The sequence below is a fragment of the Hypomesus transpacificus genome, chromosome 1 (genome assembly GCF_021917145.1).
Source record: "Hypomesus transpacificus isolate Combined female chromosome 1, fHypTra1, whole genome shotgun sequence".
In the NCBI taxonomy this organism is placed as follows: Eukaryota; Metazoa; Chordata; class Actinopteri; order Osmeriformes; family Osmeridae; genus Hypomesus; species Hypomesus transpacificus.
Window position 1 is genome coordinate 1,200,495 of NC_061060.1, and position 24,292 is coordinate 1,224,786.

Sequence of the window (24,292 nt, forward strand, 5' to 3'; positions counted from 1 at the left end):
TATGTGTGTCTGTGTGTGCGATTAAAAAAAAGGAGAGAAAGGGGAGTTCAATCTAGTTTAGACTTTTGTTTTTCGTGTTGTGGTTTCTACAAGGTGCTAAACTGGTTAAGTTGCATGAGAGGACATTCTAAGTATGCCACATAACCCGTTTTAATTTTAAGAGCACAAATTCCACCTGCTGGTTTCGACTGAGATTGTCAAGCCATCACAACATGGGAGTTAAAACAACCTGTCTTACCTTACCGTGGTGTTTGAGAAATGTGGAGCTACATTACGAGTGTCATTCCACTTCATTACAGCAAACAATAGTGTTAGTTTCATAAAGAAATACATTGGTATTGTTGAAAAAGGACTACCAATTAACAACACAATGCAAAAATAATTACATGTAAATCTACAAGCAACATAACGTGCGTTTGCAACAGTTAATTGTCAATGACTAACTTCACTTTGGCCAATCACACAGCACAACGCTTGTTATTGGCTACTATCACAGGAGGTACGAGATGAAGAGGAAATGTAAACATACTTTGCTGTTTACAAAATCTGTACATAACCCATAGCCAAAATGACAAGCATACATTCTAAAATGAACAAAATCCGATCACTTTTCCGATATCTTCTGTAGGATAGCCTATCAATAAATTTAAATAATTTGTTCAGATAAGGAAAGTGCAGATAGGTTACACGTGGATGATCAAATCCTGTTGAGTTTTAAACGAATCCAAAGATCTGTCAACAGTTGGGCCTGCTCATCAGCAACCCATGATTACCGAGGTCATATTGCACGTTCCTTGGTGTGCCCTCATAAAACTGAAAAACCTTCTCTTGTTTTTCTACCGTTTCTAATCTACAAAATACACTCACACTCCTGGTTGTTAAGGTTTAGCAACTGTTTCTTGCTGCAGTGGCTAGCACTGTTAGCATGACAAATCTAGGCCCAATAGTAGGCAATATGAATATTTTCAAGGTGGTTATGTGTAACCTACCAATCCCTTATTTGACACTTTTTCCACTACAGTAATAATCCGTCATTATTTCTTTGTTATGCTCCAAAGATAATTAAGAATTCAAGATAAAAATGGCGCCTGAAGCCATAAACGCCGCTCATATTTCCATCAGTGTGACACTTCCACTGAAAGTCTGCAGAGCCGCCAGTTGCTTTGCATAATCAAAAGACAATTCTGCACGGATTTGCTTCCGAGATCGTCTGGCAGTGGCCAAACATGCCGCTTAGATGCAACACATTGTGTGTGTTCATACAAGCATAAAATATTAAATGTATGTAAGCTACCAGAGAGTGTAAGCTAGCAGAGCTCAATAAGTTGAACTCACTCAGTTCTGGCCAATTGCTCCAACGAAGAGCTAGTTTTTCGGTTGAGTAGCTGGTTGAAGCGGTGTTAATAGGCCCAGGTAGGCCTAGTCGCTTTCGCTAATCAGATGTCTCTAGTTAGTGAATGATGAGCGACGTGGCTAAACCTGTCACGAACAAACCTCTGTGGAATTTTCTTAACAGTTCATCGTTTGTGCATTGGGGAATGATTTCCTCTTCCATGGTAAAGGCACGGCCTATGTAACATCACACATTGACGTTACATAGTCACTAAAGGTATCAATCCATAACACATGATAGATTTCATTTCGTACATTAAATTAGTTGAAAACATGAAACATGGTAGGCCTACCAAACATGGCAGAAACGGGGTCAAACGCGTTGAAGATAGAGTGTGCGTTCGAGGCGAGCAACGTCTAACAAATACCTTAATACCTTCTGGCATGAAACAGATGATTACAATAGGCAGCCACGTTCCCTTCGACTTTCCATGGTATTGTGTGGGTTAGTCTAGTGTGCATTATATTTTTATTCTATGATGCGTTCCGCGTTTTTCCATTTTAATCGTAGGTCTATATTTCACACGCGCCATAAAATAAAAACTCAAATCAAATGTGTGCAAGTCACTCATTTATGTATGACTTGAACTCGTGACCTTAACATTGTTATGCTAAAATTCATTAATTCATGGCCTTTACAAATGACACACCCGTCAGCACAAGCACGATATAGGCCTACGATATAGGCCTACTATATGTTCATGATTTCAACTGTGTGGATCAACCGTGAAAGTGAGGAATAAAGGTCAGTCTTACTCGAGAGCAGGAGCTGGTGGAGAAGGGTGAGACCGGTTTAAGACATGTTTGTTGTCTACTGGCGCCATCTGCTGAACAGTCATGACAACGCTGACGCCGTGGAGAAAATTACCTGAACCGAATGCGTAGATAAATGTTTAGATGAATGTTTCCACTCAGGACTCAACATCAAAAAACATTTATGCAACAGCAGTGTCCGTATCATTACTTTCTATACTGTTCACATTCCTGCAGTTCATTCAGCTACATAAACACGAGCAAATTATTTCCACAGCTGTGAGACATTCTACTACTACGGTATCAAATGCATTGCAATAGTACAATCCCAATTATGTATAATATTTAAATGGGTAATATTAATGTTTATATATATATATATATATATATATATATATATGTATTGTTTTACGTAGCCTACTAAACCTCCTGTATCAAGTTCCTGTAATACAATGCGCATGATTAGTGGTGCGTGTGTACATCTGTGTTCGAAAATGTTAGCTTTTTCTTTCTTTCTGTTCGCTTTTACATTGATCGCCACTTTAAGTCCCATTGTTGCAGGACAATGCAAATAAGGGCGCCAGGTTGCTGGCTTAGCACAAAGTTCCTTTTAATCCACGCGCATCACGGCACCACCACGAGAGTAGAAAGGTGAGCAATGCACTCTGAGAAACCCGGTGCTTCGGGCATGTCTTCATGTCTAAATACATGTATTAAACCCCGCCTCCCACTTCTAAATTTGCCCAAAGCCCTGCAAAACAGCCCCAACTGTCCCAGGTCAGCAGCCACAGAGTGACCTGAAGGATCAGAGCAAAGCCTTTGAGTGGGTAGCTAATGCTTTATTTAGACCCCTTCATCTGTGGGCTTTTAGGAAGACAGTGCGAGGCCGTGGCAATGGACCAACCGCTTCCACCCTACAGACACGAGGGATGGGCTAATTTCCTGGACAAAAAATAATAATTGTGTTTTGTATCTTTATTTCGTTTATTTTTTTTCTCAGTTTTCAACTCATCACCAAAGTTTCTGGTGCTCTTCATTTGCACCCTCTACCCCTCTGCCTTTCTCTATCCAGTTTCCATTATTTCTCTCTCTCCTTCTCTTTCTGTATCTCACACCATCTCTCCTCTTCTCTGTCTCTCATTCTTTCTATATCTCACTCCATCTCTCTCTCCCTGTCTGTCTCTCTCAGGTGGATTACCTCCCTCATCCCTTGATCCGCTGGTTTTAATTCCCAACAGCTGAAGCTAAAATGTGACTGGACTGCAGCACACGGCTCCAACACAAATGATCCACTTTCTGCTCTCTGTTAGCACGAAAGAGAGAGGAAAGAGCGAGAGATTATGCTTTCCTTCATTTTGACGTTCACAGATGGCGATGTGGACGTCAAGATGTCTTCATCAACACCTCCTCCTCATCAACACATCTTCCTCTTCATCAACACCTCCCAGCTATCTCTACTTCTCTACTTCTGTCTCTCAACTATTCTGCTTTCTATTCTGCTTTCTACTATTCTAATTTCATTTCGGTTCATGTATTCTATTACACAATATTGAATAAGAGTTACAATTACTGTTGATTTGCATTGATAGTTATAGGCCACACATCAAATACAAAACGTTGAAGGCCGTTGAAGGCCAACGACCAAATGGTAAATATCCATAAAAACAATATAAAAGCAATACATATTGGAAATCAAACCTTGGTTACCATCAACTCTATTGGCCCCTATTGCCCTCTATTGAGGAGTAATACAAAATAAATTGACACAAGGTTCCAATTTCATTTTTTTTCCAGTGGCGATCTACTCCTCTTCAGAATGGGGCCCTAACCTGTCTGTTAACCGTAATAGAGAGCAATATATAGATAAGTGTGTCTTTCCAGGAAATCAATATCGATGTGGCCGCTGATGGTTTTTCAAGGAAAGAGCTTTGTTTACCCCTCCTCTCTAAACAAAGAAGAGGCCAGCTCCTTGATTATATGTTCTCAGTGAAGCCTGAGAAAAGACGAGATATGAGGGACAGAGCGTGAGGGGGGTGAAAACTGGTGTCCAATGTTCCAGGGAGAGACATTTGGACGAGGAGAGGAATGAGTCCTCGCTGAAGCAGAGCGGTCTTCACCTAAGGAAACACGAGTGGTGATGGAGACAGAGAGAAGCGTGAGTGAGAGTGGTAGATCTACACTCACAAGTAAACAACCCTCCACGGCCTTTTAAAACATTCACAAATAGTCTTCAGTTCACTTCCAAAGACTAAGACGAGGGTCACAAGCTTGACATCAGCGCCAGTCTCCCTGGGTAACTAGCGATATCTCCATATCTCCATTCTCCTTCTTGAATTGACTGGATTGAGGGACCTGATGTGAGGTAATCTCAGTTTTAGGGCAAAGAACAATTAGTTATTTCTCAGTTGTCACATTTTACTGTTGAGGTGAGACTAAAAAGGTGATACAATCTTTCTCTTCTATGGAGAGATTTTTTTCTTACAGAAAAGCAAGCGTGTCTTCTTTTGTTACACAAACACTTTGTCCCCTCTCTCCATCTACGTCTGAATTCAAACAAAATTTAATTATGGTTTTATGACATCATTGTGATGGATTATAGGTATTTTATTACTAGAGAAAATATGCAAGCATTTGATTCAAAGCCATATAAATCAGTGTTTGGTGGGTTTTTTGGTTTAAACAATCTACATTCACAAAGTCACAAATATCTTCCCACTTTTTCAATGAAAAGTTTACGCTGCAAACACAATGCAGCCATTATATTCTACCACAAACACAAATGTATAGAAAATTAGAAAGGTCCAGAACTCAATCTACATATGAAAATACATCTAGCCTCCGAGATGCCTCTGCCCACGAACGCGTCAGCAGACTAACAAACTGGTTTGATTTATTTTCTAATACAATGGTAATGCTTACGGTATCTACATTATTTAGTTGACAAATATATTGTATGCTAAACAGTTGATAAAAAAAATGCAATAAAAAACCAACGTAAAAACTTGGTTACAGCATGGGGTTTGATACTGTACAGTGTACTGAAATATACCGATTTTATAACTCATAGTATAATACACTTCAGTAGCATCAATATTATATACTGCTTGTTACTTTCAATTATGTGAAATATAATTTGACCAGTTTTAACAACTCAAAGCTTATCTGACTTTCATTTCATGACATTTCAAAATAAGACACAGAGGGATATGCAGCAAGGTTACTCAACCTAAAGCATCAATTTCACATTATGCGATACAAATATTATAATTTCTCATATAGTAAATTAAGTAGTATAACTACATGTTTGTGTTCTTATAGGAGCCGTGGAAGAAAAATAATACAAATAAATCAACAAAAATGCAACTATAATTAAGATCTTAACAGGATTGTTGAAATGAAGTTGAACTGAATTAAAAATGGACAAACAATTGTTCTTCCAGTGTATGTTTGTGTGGGTGTGTCTAGTTGGGTATGGCTGGATGTGTATGTGTGTGCGGAGGTGTGTGTGGTGTGTGCGTGTGCAGGGTGTGTGTGTGCATGTGCAGGGTGTGTGTGTGCGTGTGAGCATGCTCAGCTGAGCTGAGGGGTTGAGGTTGTGGCTCCTCCAGGATATCGAGGCTGTGGGTGGATGCGAGGTGTTAACACCCCTCGTCTCCATGGTCACCGTCGTCACGGAGCCCTCCCCGCAGAGCTCCCGCCTCCTCCATCACGCTGTCCCCTGGTCAAACACACACCAGGCCAGGGTCGCTCACGGCCACGTTAAAGGTCTCAGTAGGTCAGCTGTCCCTTCAGCGCGGTGGCAGCAGAGTTCCTGCGCTGGTCAGAGTGTTGCGTGGACACGGCGGGGGGAGGAGGGGGGGCAGCGTTCTCGGGGGTGCAGGACGGACACATGGCTCTGACGGAACAACCCCGGGCATGGAGGAGCTGCCCCTCTGCTGCATCCAGCACCACATAGAACTGGAGGAGAGGACAGGAAGTAGGACAGGAAGTAGGACAGGAAGGAGAGGACAGGAAGGAGGACAGGAAGTAGGAGAGGAGAGGAAGTAGAGGACAGGACAGGAAGCAGGACAGGAAGTAGGAGAGGACAGGAAGGAGAGGAAAGGAAGTAGGACAGGAAGTAGGAGAGGACAGTAAGGAGAGGACAGGAAGTAGGACAGGACAGGACGTAGGACAGGAAGTAGGAGAGGACAGGAAGGAGAGGACAGGACAAGAAGGAAGACAGAGTGTGTTTACACGTTAACTCGCCACTTTGTTGTTTTCAGTTTTTCATAGCCATATCACCCAGGTAACCCTGGAAAAGATGTATCACCTAGGCAACCCTGGTGTGTCACCTAGGTTACCATGGTGTGGTCGTACCCGTGGCGGGCTGGTGTTGTTAGGCGTGGTCTCCTCCGTGCTGGTGCTCACGCTCATGTCATCCACCGAGGGATGCTCCCGGAACAAACTCCTAGACCTGTGAGCCAGAACACAGTCAACTTGGAACAAGTGCAGTTTCAATCTCTCATCACATTAAGTACATTTATTATCATCTCATTTGTGTATTTGGATTGCTATGTTTATCGCAGGTTTCAGTGAACAACAAGAAATCTTGTTCCCTGGCGTCCTCCATGTAAAATGTGTGACTTAAATGGAGACGTTGGTCCACTGATGTATCCTGGTGATGGACTGGATCTCTGTTACACTGATCCAGGTCTCTGTTATCCTTCACCTTTCCATAAGACAGCAAATGCAAACAGGCCCCATGACTCGTCAACCAGAGTCTGGAAAGATCCATTTCACAGTCCGATGTTGTCTTATAGAGTTAGTGCCTTTGTTTCTCTGATCTCTGTGACCCATCCCTTCTCCAGAGGCTGGGGTTGTGTTCAGCTACAACACAGGATGAATTTCAACAGCGTTGTGTGTGTGAAGGGGTGTTAGTTTTAAGAGGGAGGGTGATGTGTGGGAGCTAAACCCACACCGAGGTAGTCGACCTGCATTCAAGTGCGAAAGGCAATTTGTGGCAGAGCTATTGGGGCCTGCGTAGCGTCTCCACAGGGCTATACCTCAGCGGGTCCATTTGGGGCCCCAAAAATGACCTATTTTGCTGTGTAATTGCTGCAGAACAAGCTAAACCAAGCATGTCATTGAAAGCGTGCTTTCTCCACAGAGGAAACCAAGCACGCCCTTCTGAGAGGAGGAAGCAGAGGGGCTGTTTTGTGAGTCAAAACAGGCGTTTCTCCGGCATCGTGTCCCTAAGCAACCAAAACATCCGCAAAGAGAATCAGCCACTTACAGCCGTATCAACGGGATATAAAAACAAGAGAGAGAGAGAGAGAGAGGGGATAGTGTGTATAGTTTGTGTATGCTCTCCGCGCACTCCTGCGAGCGCAACACTGCTGTAGCGCGTCCACACCTGCATCACATGACCCACACACCCTGTCTCCTGACAGACCCTCAACAGTTTCCAAAACAGAAACTCTAGGCTGAACTGACTTTCAAATTTGGGATTTTTTTGTACTTAACTCCCATTCACATCTCATTACTTCCACCTCCCTACCTCCCTCCCCTCCCCTCTCACCCATAGCAGTAGGTGATGCAGGCAGCGATGGAGAGCAGGGTGATGAGGCCGGCCATGCAGGCAGCGATGGCCACGTTCCTCCTCTTCTCCTGCTCAGCCTGCTGCAGATCCCACCACTGCAGGTCGCTGAACTGGCACCTCTCACCCATGTAGCCCAGCACACAGCTGGGACACACACACCGCAGGGAAAAACACCTCACACACCCTTCTAACACTTATTGTGTCATACAGTCTTGTTTCTTTGGTTAACCAAGTGGTGCTTGATATTCAAAGTATTTGGATCCAATTAAATTCATTCAAAATATGATTTTGAAAAGACTGAACAGATATGTTCAACTTTAACAAAGGAGCACCCTGGTCCTCAGGGCCCAGTGTCCTGTGTGCTTTAGATGTTTCCCTGCTTCAACACACCTATTCATTTGAATCAGGTGTGTTTCATTTGAATCAGGTGTGTTGGAGCAGGGGAAAGGGTTGATGAAAACTGAATTCTCAGATACAGAAGCATGGAACAACACTGCCACCTAGTGATCAAGTCTGATTTGACAACACACATCACCCAACACAAACACAAAACACATCTGGCGTGTCGTGACCTTAAAGGTCGTTCAGAGGTCAGAGTTGTCTGAGGGTTCAGTCCTACTTGCAGGCGTAGGACTCCATCTCTGGGAAGTAGAAACAGGTGCCTTCGTAGAGACAGTAGGAGTCGTGGGAGGAGGGACAGCTCTCCACAGACTGCTGCCCCCTGGTGGTGGGGTCCACTGGGCTGCGGGTCGTCACCAGCGCTGATTTGGTCTGCGTCTCTGTGGACAAGCGGGGAGAGGTGACGTGGCTGAGCTCCACCCCTGTACACCTCAGTAGATCGTGTCTCATCATGTTTGTGTGGCTATTTGCTACATGTCCCACAGGGCTTTGTAAATGCCCATAAAACTGCACCTAAACTGACCTAAACCCACAAGGTAGACGAGGAAAAACTCCCAGGAAACGTGTACAGCTGGTCTCAATGAAAACGTAGTTCCTCTATGAAAATATGAAGCTTTTAATAAGCTAGAGGGGAGGTTAGAGCTGTGCAAATGTTCTCAGAAATCCCTCTCAGGGTTCTTAGGTACTACTGAGCGCCCCTCAGGTAAGGCCTGTGGTTAGTGGTGGTCTCAGAGCAGGGCCTACTCACCGTGGCAGCTATGTCCATGTCCACTGTACCCAGCCTGACACCTGCACAGGTACTTCCCCAGGCTGTTCACACACTCAGCCCTCTCATCACACCTGTGTGATCCCAGCGAGCACTCGTCAACGTCTGGGGAGGAACGTCCACAAGTTAGGGAGTTACACAGGAGAAAGGGGGTTGGTGTGTGTGTGCTTGTATGTGTGAGGCTGTTGCATGTTGTCTTGCACGTATGCGTTTTGTCTTGGCCAGGTCACCGTTGCAAATGAGAATATGTTCTCAAATCGGATCACCTGGTTAAATAAAGGTTAAATTAAAAAAAATGTGCGTGTGTGAATATGTGAGTGTGTGACTGCATCACCTGTGCAGTGGTGCCCGTCTCCAGTGAAGCCAGGACGACACTGGCAGTCATACCCCCCGGCCGTGTTCACACACTCTGAACTCTGGACGCTGCACTGAGACACGCCCGCCTCACACTCGTCCACGTCTGCACACAACCACAGAGTCACACTACTTCAAACTAACTACTTTACTTCTACAAGCCTCATGTTTTACTAATGTCCTCTTCCCCCTCCCCCTCCTCCCCTCCCCTCCTCCCCCTTCCCCTCCTCCTCCTCCCCCTCCCCCTCCCCCTCCCCCTCCCCCTCCCCCTCCCCCTCCCCCTCCCCCCCCTCCTCCCCCTCCCCCCCCTCCCCCCCCTCCCCCTCCTCCCCCTCCTCCCCCCTCCCCCCCCCCCTCCTCCCCCTCCCCCTCCCCCTCCTCCTCCTCCTAAAGCCTCCTCCCCCTCCTCCCCCTTCTCCTCCTCCCCCTCCTCCTAAAGCCTCCCCCCCTCCTCCACCCCCTCCTCCTCCTCCCCCTCCTCCCCCTCCTCACCCACACACAGGTCTCCGTCTCCAGTGAAGCCGTCTCGGCAGACACAGCTGGCACTTCCTGTCTGCACCAGGCAGCGAGCGTTCACGTCGCAGCGCAGAGACGAACAGTCGTCTTGGTCTGCAGCCACAGCAACAACAACAGTTCAAGCTTCTTTTTATTTTTATCCTGAGTAAAATACAAATAGTGTATGTAGTAGGTGATCTATCTGTAGAGTGATCTCTTTATAGTGTGATTCTGGTGCCTACCTGAGACCATCTTCTCTGTAAAGAGCGCCGGCTCGCTGCTGTGCTCCAGGTGGGCGTCGGCCTCTTCTCCGTCTGAGGAGAGCCCAGGCAGGGGCAGGGGCATGCTCTCATCGTTCAGAGTCTTGTTCTTCAGAGAGAATGGATCTACAGACTCTCCCCAATCTCCAGACTCTGTCAAACCAGAAGCACAGCAAGAACAGTGATCTCTTTGGTCGTGTCGGGAGGCAGCCAGGTGACTGTACACAATATGAATTTCATGGAAGCATTGGAAGCATTATGAAAATCCTAAAATGTGATGGGTTGATTTGATGTTTTGGTGTCTGACCACCTGCTGGTTTGCTGGATGTGGTGATGGGTACACAGCTGTCCCCCTCGGAGGGCTGGTAGTGGGGGAAGCAGGAACAGAGAGGGTGCCCTAGTCTGCTCTCACACACCTGGGAACAGCCCCCATTCTGGTGGAGGCACATGTCCGCTTCTGAAGGAGATCAAATCAAATCACATTTTGTTGACACAGCCCTTCTGACGAGCCCATTGAACTGCACCTAAACCACCCTGAACCCTGGATGAGATGGAAACGAGTCACACAAGATGATTGAGCTGTATAGGGCTCTCCAGCCCTGCCCCTGAAGACATACCTTCCTGTGGGCTTTCACTCTAATCTAGCACACTCAAACCCAAAACAATGTTTTTTATAAAAAAAGAAATTCCCCCCCCAAAAAATAAAAAAATATTTGCAATATTTTGTTTTTGTTTTACTACAAACCTTATGTCGTGTTGTAAAAAAAAAAGGTTTCTAAACTTTTTGAACCAATCTTTCTATTTTTTCAACCTTTCAAAAAGTTATTCAGGGTTAGGTTGTTTTTTCCTTTCCAATTTTTCTAACCTTTCTAAAAATAAGTTGCCAAAAGAACTTATTTTAATTTGTTTTTTGTTTTATTTTTTACTAGAAACTTAGTTTTGTGTGAGAAGAAGAGAGGAAAGAGAGATCATGCTACCAAATACAGATTAAAACGTTAAAAAAAAAGTGCCTTGAAAATGTAACCGCTTCCTTCCATCCCTGTCCTTCCCTCTCTTCCTACCTGACTTGGCCATGGGATGAACCACCACAATGGACGCCGGTTGAACCACGTTAACGTGGATACGCTCCAGTTTCTCTCCGCTGCGTTTGTCGAAGCTCCCCAGCGAGCGCCGCTCCCGGTCGGAGACCCACACACGGTCCTCAAACACCGCCAGGTCAAAAGGTCGCCCTGGACCAATCAGAAAACACAAAACGCCAGGGTTAAGAGCATCCGGATAGACAATAACGTACGTGGGTGTGTGCATGTATGTTTCTATAGGTGTGTGTGTGCATGAGTGTGTGTACATGTGTGCACATGTGTGTGTTCAACAGAAACCTCACCTACTTCGTTCTCTGTCAGCAGCCGTCTCTCCGAGCCGTCCAGGTTGGCGCTCTCCAGCGCCCTGGTCCTGCTGTCGCTCCAGAACACACGCTCCTGAGGGAAGTCCAGAGCCAGTCCGCAAGGCATCTCCAGCCCGCTGTCAGCCACCACCCAGCGCTCGCGCCCATCCAGCGCCGCGCCCAACACCGCCGGACGCCGGCCCATGTCCGTCCAGAACAACTTCCTCCAAAGGGAAGACAGAAATAATGACTTGAACAGCTGGAGTTTGGTGGGGTGTGTGATCTCAGACAGGAGTAGTAAAAATAGTTTCTGAAACCTAGTGAAGTTTTAAAATAGACACTTTGAAATAGTCTATCACTTAAGTGTTTGGAATTACTTTGCCGTGAGGTGTTTAAGATGTTGCACGCACTAGAATGATATTTTACTTTGCGAGAGGGTGAACAGCGATTCCTCTTGGAGCTTGGATCCCTTTCCTTATCACTGTTTCTCTGTCCAGCCCGTTCAAAGTGCTGCACTCAATAGTAGAGAGTCTGGAACAAAATGTTTCAAAAGGAAGGTTTTTGAGAGGACAAGAAGAAAATATTTAAATATTCATATGTTAATAACATTTTCAGTTCAAATAGTGGTCAGTAAAATAGACGTCCACAGACTGGCGTCCAGGCCCCACCCCCGGTCGGTCCAGTACAGCCTGCGGTGGATCCAGTCCACGGCCAGCCCTTCAGGGGAGTCCAGACCCCCGCTCACCACAACCTCTCTGGACCCCCCGGACAAATCCACCCGCTCAATCTGCCTCAGAGTCGTACTGGCAAAGTACACCTGAGAACACAGACAGAAGCACAGTCACAGACGTGTTGAGGATGCACGCAGACCTGCCCACAACACAGGCACACAGAATGCTGTTGCAGGACACAACCAATAGATGGCAGTAAACCTGAATCTTGTATTGGTCCAGTCCCATAGCGACAGAGTTCCTGTATTTTAACACAGCACAGACTCTCGTCCAATCCCCTACTTTGTTTTGGACGGGATCATAATCCAAGGCGATCACGTTTCCCTGAGGTTCCTCCAGGAGTCTATGGTCACCTGACCCGTCAAGATTCACTCTCCTGACATCCACCATGTTAGCAAACACCAGGTAAGGAGCTGGTCCTGCAAGGGGTGAACAGGAGGGCATCGATACAGAAGGTTTGGCTGAAAACGTCCAGCGGTGACGATGTGGCTTTGCGTGGTTTCACCTGACCCACCTGTGGCAGAGCAGCGCCTCCCGTCCTGGTGGAGCCGGTAGCCTGGCACACACTCACACTCCCAGTGGCCCAGGGTAGTGGGGGAGCACAGCTGACTGCAGCCTCCTCTGTCTGCTGAGGAGCACCCTGGGAGACACACAGAGACACTCAGCGAGACAGGGAGAGAGACAGGGAGACAGGGAGACAGAGAGAGAGAGAGGGTGACAGGGAGAGAGAGAGAGAGAGAGAGAGAGAGAGAGAGAGAGAGAGAGAGAGAGAGAGAGAGAGAGAGAGAGAAGAGACAGGGAGAGAGACAGGGAGAGCGATAGGGAGAGAGACAGGGAGAGCGACAGGGAGATACAGGGAGAGAGACAAGGAGAGAGACAGGGAGAGAGACAGGGAGAGAGACAGGGAGAGAGACAGGGAGATACAGGGAGAGAGAGATATAGAGAGAGACAGGGAGATACAGGGAGAGAGACAAGGAGAGAGACAGGGAGACAGAGAGAGAGACAAGGTGACAGGGAGAGAGAGAGAGAGAGAGAGAGAGAGAGAGAGAGAGATATATAGAGAGAGAGAGAGGGTGACAGGGTGACACAGAGACATGCCTTGAAAGGTTTCTGTGTTTCACATTGTTTCATAAGTTGTTTAGTTAGGAGTTAAACACTGAAATACAAAAAATGGAAAGCAGCTACGACTCGTGAGTCCCTCAACTGATTTCAGTTTGTTTACATTTTTCGGTGTATTTCTATAAATATACAGTTATACGTTACATAATTTACATACAATTCTCATATTATTTAAGTAAATAAATCCATTCCGTTAGTACCTGAGCAGGAGAGGCCCCCAGGCAGGAGTGTGGACCCCTCAGAACACACACACACAGGCCCACTCTCTGATCTCACACAGCCTCCGTCACACTGGGTCATGTTCCCCTCGCATGGGAAGGTCTCTGTCAAGGCAAGAACACACCGTCTCCAACACTCAAACACATTCTGGATGTTTTTTCAGCAAAACAGGCAAATAAATGATTTATTTGGATAATTAGAGTTATTTGGATAAAAGAGAAGGTTTGGATATAAACAAATGTTACTCACGCACTTCAAAGTTATTGTTTTGGATAAGATGGTCGCATCAAAGACATTCAGATGTGCATGAGGCTCGGGAGAAAACCCACAAGTCAACTCCCATCAGCCAATCACACACCTGATTTATGATTCGCCAAACCTGAGACCCAGTCAACCTATGATCATATTAGCAGTGTTTCTACTCCTGCACCCTCTCCACCTCCTCCTTTGTCTCCAACCAACACACCTAGAGGCCAGCTGCTGAGGGTGGGTAGCGCTCAGTGGTTAGAGCGGGCTGCAGGTTCAAATCCCCCTGTGTAAATGTAAACATTCCATCTGCTGCCCCCTGGGAAGCCCATCTGAGTACCAGTGACTATTAAGGCACACTTTTTCTTTATTGTATTCCTTCGTTCTTTTGTTGTTCAATGCAATGTCATTACACCATGTAAAACTACCAACCATATTCAGTTGTCAGTACTGTCTTTGAACATCTTAAAACAAAGTCCTGTCAAAGATGTTGGCAGATTACGAGCCATATTTAGAGCCGCCTTCCACGACCATGTCACGTAACGAACCTAAAGACTTCAGATGTTAGCACTGAAAATATTCAGCGACTATTTTTGGCCGCAAAACCACTTTCCCGGACAGAGCGAGGCTTTGACAAAGGCAGATGGTTGGTGGACAACAATCTCCTTAACCCCTGCCTCTGTGTAATCTCTTTATGAAATCAGCTCTAATCCAAACAGGTGAAAGTGTGACGACATGAGAATGGCCTTTGAGTCCCAACTTGTGATGTAACTGCGCAGGAGCATAATGTACTCTACTGTACTCTATTGTGCTGTACCGTACTCTATCGTACTCTACTGTAACCAGTGTTGGGAATTACGCATTACAAAGTAACTCCACTACTTTTGGCGGTAACTAGTAATGTAACTCATTACTTTTTTCAATTAAGTAATGCAGATACATTACTGAAATTTAAATGGGCTCGTTACTTTTTTCTTGCATGAATTCCCCAATTTCCTGTTTTAAATCTAATTTAAACAGGTTTACGGTGACGCAGTGTAAGAATGAATCACTCCGCATTTTAGACCAACCCACACAATGGCCGACAGTTCGGAACGTGCAAGCTTTGTGTCATGGAAATATCGACATTATTTTCCAGATCAAGGATAAAAAATATACTGGTTAGTTGTAGTTTGTGTGCAGGTGCGAGAACTGTATCCACTGCGAAGAATAGTAATTATAATCTTCACAAGCACCTAGTAAAACAACACGCTTCTACAAAGCTAATCGTGAAAGAACCCTGTGCTAGCTCCGCTGATCAAGCAGTCGAAGCCACTTCATCAAAACAGCCCAGGCTTGATTTTAAACAGAAGTATTTCCAGTCTCTAAGCCAGGCAGAACTAAACAGAGTGATTGCCAGGTATGTTGTCAAGACATGCGACCTATGTCAACAGTTGAGTCCGTTGCCTTCAGGCAACTAATGAGCAACATACAATGATATAACATTTGACAGTTGTCGTGTCCCACACTGTGCCACTGCAACACTAAAATTGTATAACTATCTATGTGCGTTAATTTGATAATAGAAGCAGGGAATTAAAAGAAATGCAAACGTTACTTTCCCTTGTAACAAATTACTTTTCTATGCAGTAACTAGTAAAGTAATGCAGTTACTTCTGAAATAAGTAACTACTAACTGTAACTAATTTCAAAATTTCGGTAACGTTCCCAACACTGATGTTACACCCTAACACTTAACACTGGTGAACAACCAGGTCTTCCTTGGGTTGATGACAAAGACATGTGTCAGTATGAGGTTTGCTCATGCATGAACAAAGATGGCTGCTTTCTTTAACAGGACCAAATAGTATTGTCCAAGTAGTATGTAAACAGAGCAGCGTGGCGGGAGGGAGGTGCAGGAGTAGCATAACCATGACAACAATTGTCATGTACCCGTGTTAGTGTGGACGGCAAACATTTGGAAACAATATAAAAACGCTAGTGTGGACGGGGCCTAGGACGCGCTTTCAACTTAAGAAAACTCTTCCCGGGGAGCACAGCTCAGAAAAGTTCTGCATGCGCAGGAACACATTTTCAAGCGTTCATGAATTTGGCGGATGTCTATTTCTTACGTTGTTTTTCCGTAGCCCCTAAGAAATAATTCAGAAGAAACTTAAGAAAATGTTTGAGAATGAGGCCCATTATTATTACTTTCTCAGACCTTAAAGTAAACGTAGTTGATTCATGCCTTCCAACTGCCATACTCAGGACACACATAAAAAGATGATCAATTTCATTTACATTCATCTGTAATTCAAGTTTTTTCTCAAGAAACAGCAACACAGGCACCATAAGAAGAGATCAGTGTAATCTTTTTCATTGTCTTCCTAAACTGTTGTCCTGAACATTCAGTAATCTTCTACACCTTGCCAAATGTTGTCTGCTAACCAGCTTAGCAGGACACGACTGCTGACTAAATATGTCCCCTATTTACAACGGCGACTCATCGTCTAATCTGACTGCCCAGCTCAGTCCATCTCATCCAACAGAACAGGCACAGTGGCTTCCATAATGACATCAGATCTGTTGTCGGTTAAAAGATTTCCAAAAGTCCACCTGAGTCATAGAAAGACAGGAGGTGTTCATACAGCAAGACCGGTCCCAACCTCAAGCAAAACATGTCATATTATGCCATCAGTGTGGATTTAGGGAGAGGGTAGGTTTCACGTTTTGTGTGTGTGTGTGTTACTACAGACTCATTATTTACTGGAGATCTCTTGGAAGGTTTAACGTACACATACTCTTCCTGAGGTGATTCTCCCAGACCCTGACACCTAAGGGAGGACCTCTGGTTTGACCTTGGTCACCCGACAGGTCATTTGCACTAGTCTGTCTGGTTTTGACCCACTAGATTTATTATCCATGTCAAAGGGACATGGATAATATGTTTCCCTTTGAAACCGAGTCACTCAAAATAACGGTTGAAATACCTCCCCCAACCCAAACATCTGAAGTGTTGATGTCTCCCGTCCAATAGAATGTAAGAATAGCCGTAATCTAACGCCGACAAACGTAGCCTAACGTTTTAACACCAAACAAATACCATCGTGTTTTGACAGATTTGTTCAATTCAACCATCCACGCGTCACAGCAAAACGTTTTCCTCCATCATGACTTGACTAGAATCCACTGAGCAGTCTTACCTTGGCAGGTTCTCCTATCGGGCAGTAGAGCATATCCTTGGGGGCACGAGCAAAAGTAGGAACCTGGAACGTTCTCGCACCCCAAGGAGCAACCGTGGCTCCACAAAGCACACTCGTTTATATCTAAAGCGGCAAAATATGAAAAGGTGTTGACATATACACTTGGGTTTGTATGTAGTTTACTTTATAGTACAGTATTTATATGGAAAATTCATTTATTGAAATACTACATTTGACGTAATAAGGATTTGGCCAATTTTTTGTAGGTAAATTGTAGACTAGGTGGCTAACAGTAGTTTACCTTCACAATGATTTCCGTGCTTGCTGAGGGTAAAGCCCTCGCTGCACTGACAAAGACCCTGTTCAGTTGGGTTGGAGCACACGTTTACACAGGGCCCTGCGCGTCCATCACAGCCTGCATGCACAGATGAATGTTAATACATCCAATATAGGCCTACTATGGGTAACTTCTTCAACTCTGTGCAGGTGTTGAGCAATCATAACCTGGAGAGACAGCCACGGGGTCTTCTATTGGCTGGTTAAGGGGATGTACCACCTTCACATCTATGGGGGGGTGCGCCATCCGCTTCAGGTTAATTTTTTTCGCCGCTCCCCCTGTGTACTTGTTGACTTGTCTTATAGCCCGCGATGCGGCATCAGTGTAATAGACTTGCTCCATGAATACAAATATCCCAAGAGATTGAGACCTGGCAGAAAACACAACTGATCTGATGAACTTTGCATTTCAATTCTCCAGGGTATGCGCCTTGTTAGATATAGGCCTAACAAATCCCACGCCACTAGAATGACCTTTGTTGTGCTATCATACAATAATTGTATCACACACGATAGCTGTCTATGTTCCCGATATTTACATGCTAAACATACCGGAGAGGCTGACTGATTGTGTTGATGACATTTCCATTGTAGTCACAGGAGCCAATAGCACTTTCTCCTTCAGAACCGAACTGGACCCAGAACAGTCTCTTGTCTGTTCGGTCGATAGACAGTGCTCTGAGTTTCTCAGCCATCTTTAAAACTGTAGTGGTCATCTCTCCTGCCACGTTTGACCGCTGGATACTGGGTGTGATGCCGTCAGACAACCAAAACAGAAACCTTGGGAAAAGAGGAAATGTTATGGGATTGGGTTATGGTACATACCTCTGAAAGAAATGTGTCTTTTCAGCAAGATGAACACATGTCTTATAAGACTTACATTTAAATTTACATTTAGCAGACGCTCTTATCCAGAGTGACTTATAGTAAGTACAGGGACATTCCCCCGAGGCAAGTAGGGTGAAGTGCCTTGCCCAAGGACACAACGTAATTTGGCACGGCCAGGAACCGAACTGGCAACCTTCCGATTACTAGCCTGATTTCCTAACCGCTCAGCTACCTGACTCCCTTTCTTTGCACTTCCTACTGCATATCCATGTTTAATGTTTGTGTGCGTGTTATGGGATTTGCTTTCAGAAAGACTGTGTAGCGGACAATTTATGTTGAGCTATGTTTGTTATGAGTTCACAAACTGTTGACTTATATCTAAGTCGCTCAACGTTGGAAGTTACTGTAATGCAATAAAATGGCTGGCATGAGGAAATAATCCTCACTGGTGAAAATGGCTACCGTTGTGTCTAGCCAGCCATGGGAAGGCATTTGAGAGTCTGTCAGTAGGTTTGCACCTACGTGCCAGCCATTTGAAGAACGGAGAATATTTCATGGCCCAGCATTTATAGCACAGACAAACAGGATGGCTGCCAGCTGCGATTGGAGAATATATTTTGTCTTGTTTCACTCTCGCTTGCTTAGAATAATTTTGTTGCGCTTTTATGGTAGACATTGTTTTTTAAATAAAGGAGTTACCTGTCACTCGGGTCGATCGCTATGCAACACGGCTGAGATAAATATCTTAAAACAGTCCTCTCATTTTTGTCATTTGCTTCCATTCTTTTAATAGTTCCCTTTTCTTCACTTGACCAGAAGACAACATTCTGAATCCAGTCAACCGCAAGACCCGAGAGGCCTTTTTCAGATGAGTATAATTTCTGGAAAGAATTGAGATACAATTTTCAATTAAAACTGCACACATTGATGATGTGTTTCAGTTTAAATATGATATGAATGTATACCCCCATGCAGCAAGGCAAAATCACTCACACAACATGTTTTCATATCCAGCACATGGTTTAACAATACCTGAAGCCAAACCTCCATAGGCTACAAATTAGTACACTGGTCTAGGTGTTATCATACATGAGTTTTTCAGTTGAAAACAAGCACCTGTCTCTGTGCACCATCCATTGCAGCCTTGTAGACGACCCCAGTGGTCCTGTCAGCCCAGTACACTCTGCCCTCCTGGTAGTTGAAGTCCAGTAGAATCGAGTTTCCAACCCCGGCCACAAGCCTTTTTCTGTTCCCTCCATCCAGGTCCATCCGATAGATGCCCTTACCATGGCCGAAGATAAGGTAGGGCTCTGGAACCATCCGGGGGGGGGCACAGGTTATCAGAGAGGTAGGTTATAGATAATGGCCGGGTTTCCCAGATTCGTTAAGAAGCTCTTAACGCTAAGATCTTCTTAAGAGCGTTCGAGAGCGCCCTTAGAACGTTCTTAAGACGCTCTTGGCGTTAAAACCTTCTTAACGAATCTGGGAAACCCGGCCAATATCAGGGCCAAAACACAGCTAATGTTTGACCTCCGTGTGGTACATTCTTAATGTCAGGTCGTATATGCTCCAACTGTTTTTTCCTCTGTGAATGTCATGTTGTCTGATGTCAGAATGAAACCACGTTAAACAAGCAGGGAACAACCGTGCTACAGAAAGATCCAGAATGTGAAGAGCCCAAGGTGGGACAAGTTGCTAAGAGCACGGTTGCTGTAGACTTTGTGAGACTAATAGACACAGTCTTTAATGGTGTGCTGCTTGGTTCTGATGTCATTGTTGAACATGTTAGATCGATGTTTCTTGCTAAAAAGCCTATTTGTGGCGGAAATGGGGTTAAGGTCAAGGCAGGCGAGCTGCTTTTGAACAAACCAGCAGTCACCAAGCAACATCACCTTTCACACCCTCCTTTCACAAGTGATAAAAATCTTTGCATGTGAATGAAGGTAGTCACAGCTATCACTGATTCACAATACCCTATTTCTCTCAATTTTTATAGAAGTAAAACTTTTGAATGGTTTCGTATTTCTATCTTCCACGATATCAGCCATAGAAGAAATTTCCAATTACAGAAATAAAAATAAAAATATTTTCAGGTGTTGATTTAGGTTGCTTGGACAGCTTGTTAAAGATCATGTCCGCACAGGAACAGGTCAGTTAAACGCACATATTTACTCTGAGGTGAAAGGTCCTAAATATGTCCTGGCTGTGTCATCCAAATGGCCTTTTATTGACACCCGAAAACATGGTTATCTAGGATAGTTCTTCAACACAGATGTATAACATTGTCTTGTGCGTCCATGGATACCGCTTCTAGTCGCCCAGGAATGAGGAGGACAATGAAGCTGTTAGCAGCGTGCAGCAAACAATGAGTCATCTGTATCTGAGATGAGTTTCCATGATGATCGCTAGTGAACTGTTAAGGCGGGTCATAGCTAAGTGGCTTGGACACAGCATGCAAGGCCAGATCAGGCAAGTTGACGACGTTTTGGGTGTGAATGCCAAGATTGGTCTTTTTGAACTAATTATTTTGTAAAAGTCTCATTTAATCTCGATGTGGATTTTCTGGTCAGTAACACTATTAGTGGTTCATATTCGGCACAATTATGCTGCACAATTGTGTAAAGAGGTTCACCTGCTGTAGATCAAAAAAACAGATAGATTAATTGTCTGATTGACTTGTTGATTAATTGCCTTAAGTGATTATCCAGCAACCTCAAACATTCTACGGGTCCTCTCTTTATTTACCCAGCTGAACCTGTTCCAATTAAAGTATTTCTTATCCCCCTCGAGATTGCACAGTATTTCAGTATTCAGTGGATAGTCTAGTCATGACATGAGTCGAAAACATCCATATGAGCTGGTCTGGATGTTTATGAGGTTTCTGTCCAGCCATAGCGGTGGAAAAACCCAGGTTATTGTTGATAACCGCTCTCGATTACAAGAGATAACCTTCCCAGAAGTATTCTCTGTGGCATGTGGATTCTCAGTAACCCTGTGTGCCCAGACTGAGTACCCACGACAGGCCAGAACGTCAGCTCAACTCGAGGCGCATCACACACAGGCCCGGCCAAGTTCCTATGACCTGTTATGTTTGTGACCCTCCCTCTTCACCCTTCTCCCACTTGGTGAAGACAACCCTTGAGTATAGGTAGCCATTGACCAGCTGGCCTTAAACATATCTATAAAACACTGTGTATAATATGTTAGGCAAAATATACTGTATTGTATATTTTGGGATTTTGGAATGTGCCCAAAATCTCCCATAAAATGCATTTAGCAGCAGATGAGTTCTAACTTAACATCAAACCTGCTCAAATCCAAGCTAAAATCAAACGCAAATACACCTTTTCCTTCCTCACTCTAAATATTTATATCCCAGATCAGATTTTACTGGGTGTACTTGTCCCTGGAAGTGTTCCAAGTTCAGGTACGACAGAACAGGTGTGAAACCCAACTCACCCACACAGCTCCAGTTGCTACCCACACCCGACAAGGACCCGCGCCAGCATTCCCTCCCAGGCTCCGTCACTTCTGCCTTCCGCACAAAGAAACAAACCAGCAGAGCCACGACCGTAGCAAGGAACATAATCCTGAACTCCGTGGTGGTCAGCGGGGCCACTCTTCACTCACGCTCAAGCATTCCCGCCGTCAGACCGGGCGTAGGAGAATCCCACAAAACTCTGCAACGGTCGCCGTAGGTCCGTGGGCATCCTTGTCTGAGGCCCCGGCATAGATCGAGAGAGGAGAAGAGAGGGAGGCTCACATCCCCAAAAAAGGAGGAAAACGATAAACAAAAGCAGTAGGTCGTGGGCACGGAGAGGAAGGGAAGGTTTGTCAGCTCCTGGTCTGCCCGTGGGTCTGGATGTGTGGGATCCAGTGGGCTCCTCTCTCCAGCCCCCTGGTTGCTTAGCTGTTTTGGAAGCAAAGTACGAAATTCCTGACACCCTCGTGGTACATTTTACACATCCCGGTCTCAGTCTGGAGGATTTTCCCCGCACAAGAGTCGGTGTCTGAAGCTGAAAGCCGAGTATGCAAGTGATGAGACAGGGCTGAAGCAAAGTCCAAGAAAATAACAGCAACTCGCCCTACTCCACCCCCTCCCTAACCCCTGTCCCTCTGTGTGTGTGTGTGTGTGTATGCGTGTGTGAAAGAGAGAAAGAGAAGAGTCATGGAATGAACCTCTTCTTCTTTTGTGGTGTCTCTTCCTTGAACAGATGAACTCTGACTCCCATGTCTGCATACACACATTAGCATAAACCCAGACATACCCACAGGAACATGACCCTGGCATGCAAACACTGATTTATCAGTCCAGCACTAAAACATTGCTAACTAGTTGCTTCAGTGTTCCTGCCACTCTCTGGGACAACCAAACAGTGTTACGCGCTCGGGATCAACGTACACATGCCTATGCATGTCTGTCAGTCAATTAGTATTTTGTAGGCCTGATTTCTTTCTCTTAAGGGTGACTGTCTCCTCCAGGGAATCCGGCTGGATGAGTAATACGTACAACGGATGGTTTGAGGACATGCCGTCAGGGCCTCTCTTGTTTTCTGTTTATCCAGGATAACAACCGTCCCACTTCATCTCAAACCCCTATTCATACCCTTGTTGACTAGCATATTGTTCCCAGCGATACAGCCTATAACCCACGAGTAGCTCTATGGGGCTTACGTGAACGAGAGGACCCTTGTGTCTTCAGCCGGTATACAAGATAATGCCCTTAGTCCAGGGTAATGCCTTCCCATGATTTCACGGGATTTTATCCTTGGTGTTTTGTTGGAGTTTTACAGCCGGCAGACCCCCTCGCAAATCCATCAAATCATTTATCTCGAGCCATGAACAAGCCAGGAACATGTTCCCTTGCATGTAGAATATAAGTTAGACCAGAAGTAGGTGGGCTATGACGATTAAGCTTCTCAAAGGAGGGGCAGTGAAGGTGTCAAGGTTGACAAAAACGACTTGATTCCACGAATCTCCAAAGGACTTCAGAAGTGCTTCCCTTCCTTCCGGCTTAGAGGTTCCTCTTCCACTCTGACCACCCTACCTCTCCAGCTCATCGTGTTTGTTAAACATCCTGGGTGTTGTCATGATTACAGAACAGCTGGTAGGACGGACACACATCTCCCAGGCACAGCTGGCGACAGACAGGGTATGATGGGTGGGAATGCCTCTTTCCGGGTCCACCCATGTTATTGGGATTTACAGGACCACCTGGTTGAGACAGGCATGACCCATCGATTAGCGGTCGTCACCCGCTACCCTGAGAGACTGTATGAGGGTGCAGGAACGTACACATTTGCGATGTACCGCTGGGATGTGTGAGTTTCCGTCCTTGCATAGACACAAGCACAGAGACACGGAGGCAGTGCTTTCAGACTGAGGGTGGAGGAGATTACTGTGTGAGGTGCCAGAGAGAGCTGTAACGCTGCAGAACAGATGCACCTGTCGCAGGGTGAAGACAGGGCAAGGAGCCCATCACTCATAAGATTATCACCTCAAGAGTTTAGCAGGCCCGCTAGCACCGTTAATGCATGTTATGACGATGATGGCTTTCTATGTATAATATATAGCGCTATCAAAGAAAGATACATATCACTTGCATCCAGTGCTGTGTAAAAGACAAATATATGTTAGCCTTAGATGTTTGTTTTGTTGCCATTTGCATTTGTGCGTCAGTAGAAAGGAGCAATATACAGTTATTTTTAACGTTTCGACTTTTCATTTGTAAAGTACTGAAATCATTTTAGCATCACTTATTTCCAAAAACAAGAACAGGGTGTGTGTCACTGTATGTGTTCGTGATGAACTGCACTTGAAATATTTCTATTACCTCCAAACACAGTTTGCTTTAATTAAAAATAAGTGTACACTATAATTTCTGTATATAAATATAAACAAAATGTACACAAACTTTACTCCGATTGTCAAATATAATGTCAAAATAGAATGCTTTTTTGTAGAGTAAGGCAACAATGAGCTTACAGCTTAAACCTTGAGCAAGTGGTACCTGTCAAAAACAGATTTATGTACTGTGAGTAAAATGTGTACACCTAAAACAGGCCTAAACCAGATATGCTGTTTCACAAGACATTTGGCATGTAATGTAATATAGATCATTACAGTAAACAAAATGACAGATTTGATAGACGTCTGTATGTGTGGCACAACAACAATGTTGTCAAAGTTCTCATTTAAACAAGGCTCCGACAATCAGTAGTTATGTATCCATCCATTCAAATAAAAAAACGAA

The 24,292-nt window shown here is 44.9% G+C and overlaps 1 protein-coding gene across 1 annotated transcript; it reads right to left on the reverse strand.

Moving 5' to 3' along the window:
• Nucleotides 1-4,754: 4,754 nt before the first annotated feature.
• On the reverse strand, nucleotides 4,755-24,271 carry egf (epidermal growth factor). The gene is made up of 23 exons (XM_047025179.1): nucleotides 21,499-24,271; nucleotides 19,156-19,349; nucleotides 18,739-18,920; nucleotides 17,764-17,991; nucleotides 17,380-17,582; nucleotides 17,177-17,290; nucleotides 16,876-16,998; nucleotides 13,429-13,551; nucleotides 12,624-12,749; nucleotides 12,392-12,528; nucleotides 12,047-12,195; nucleotides 11,805-11,909; nucleotides 11,379-11,602; nucleotides 11,059-11,226; nucleotides 10,308-10,454; nucleotides 9,980-10,150; nucleotides 9,735-9,851; nucleotides 9,223-9,348; nucleotides 8,871-8,993; nucleotides 8,343-8,502; nucleotides 7,703-7,867; nucleotides 6,502-6,598; nucleotides 4,755-6,102 (listed from the first exon to the last, which is right to left on the reverse strand). The coding sequence occupies exons 1-23, from the start codon at nucleotides 21,623-21,625 to the stop codon at nucleotides 5,914-5,916; spliced, it is 3,498 nt and encodes a 1,165-aa protein (XP_046881135.1). The 5' UTR covers nucleotides 21,626-24,271; the 3' UTR covers nucleotides 4,755-5,913.
• Between the last annotated feature and the right edge of the window lie 21 nt (nucleotides 24,272-24,292).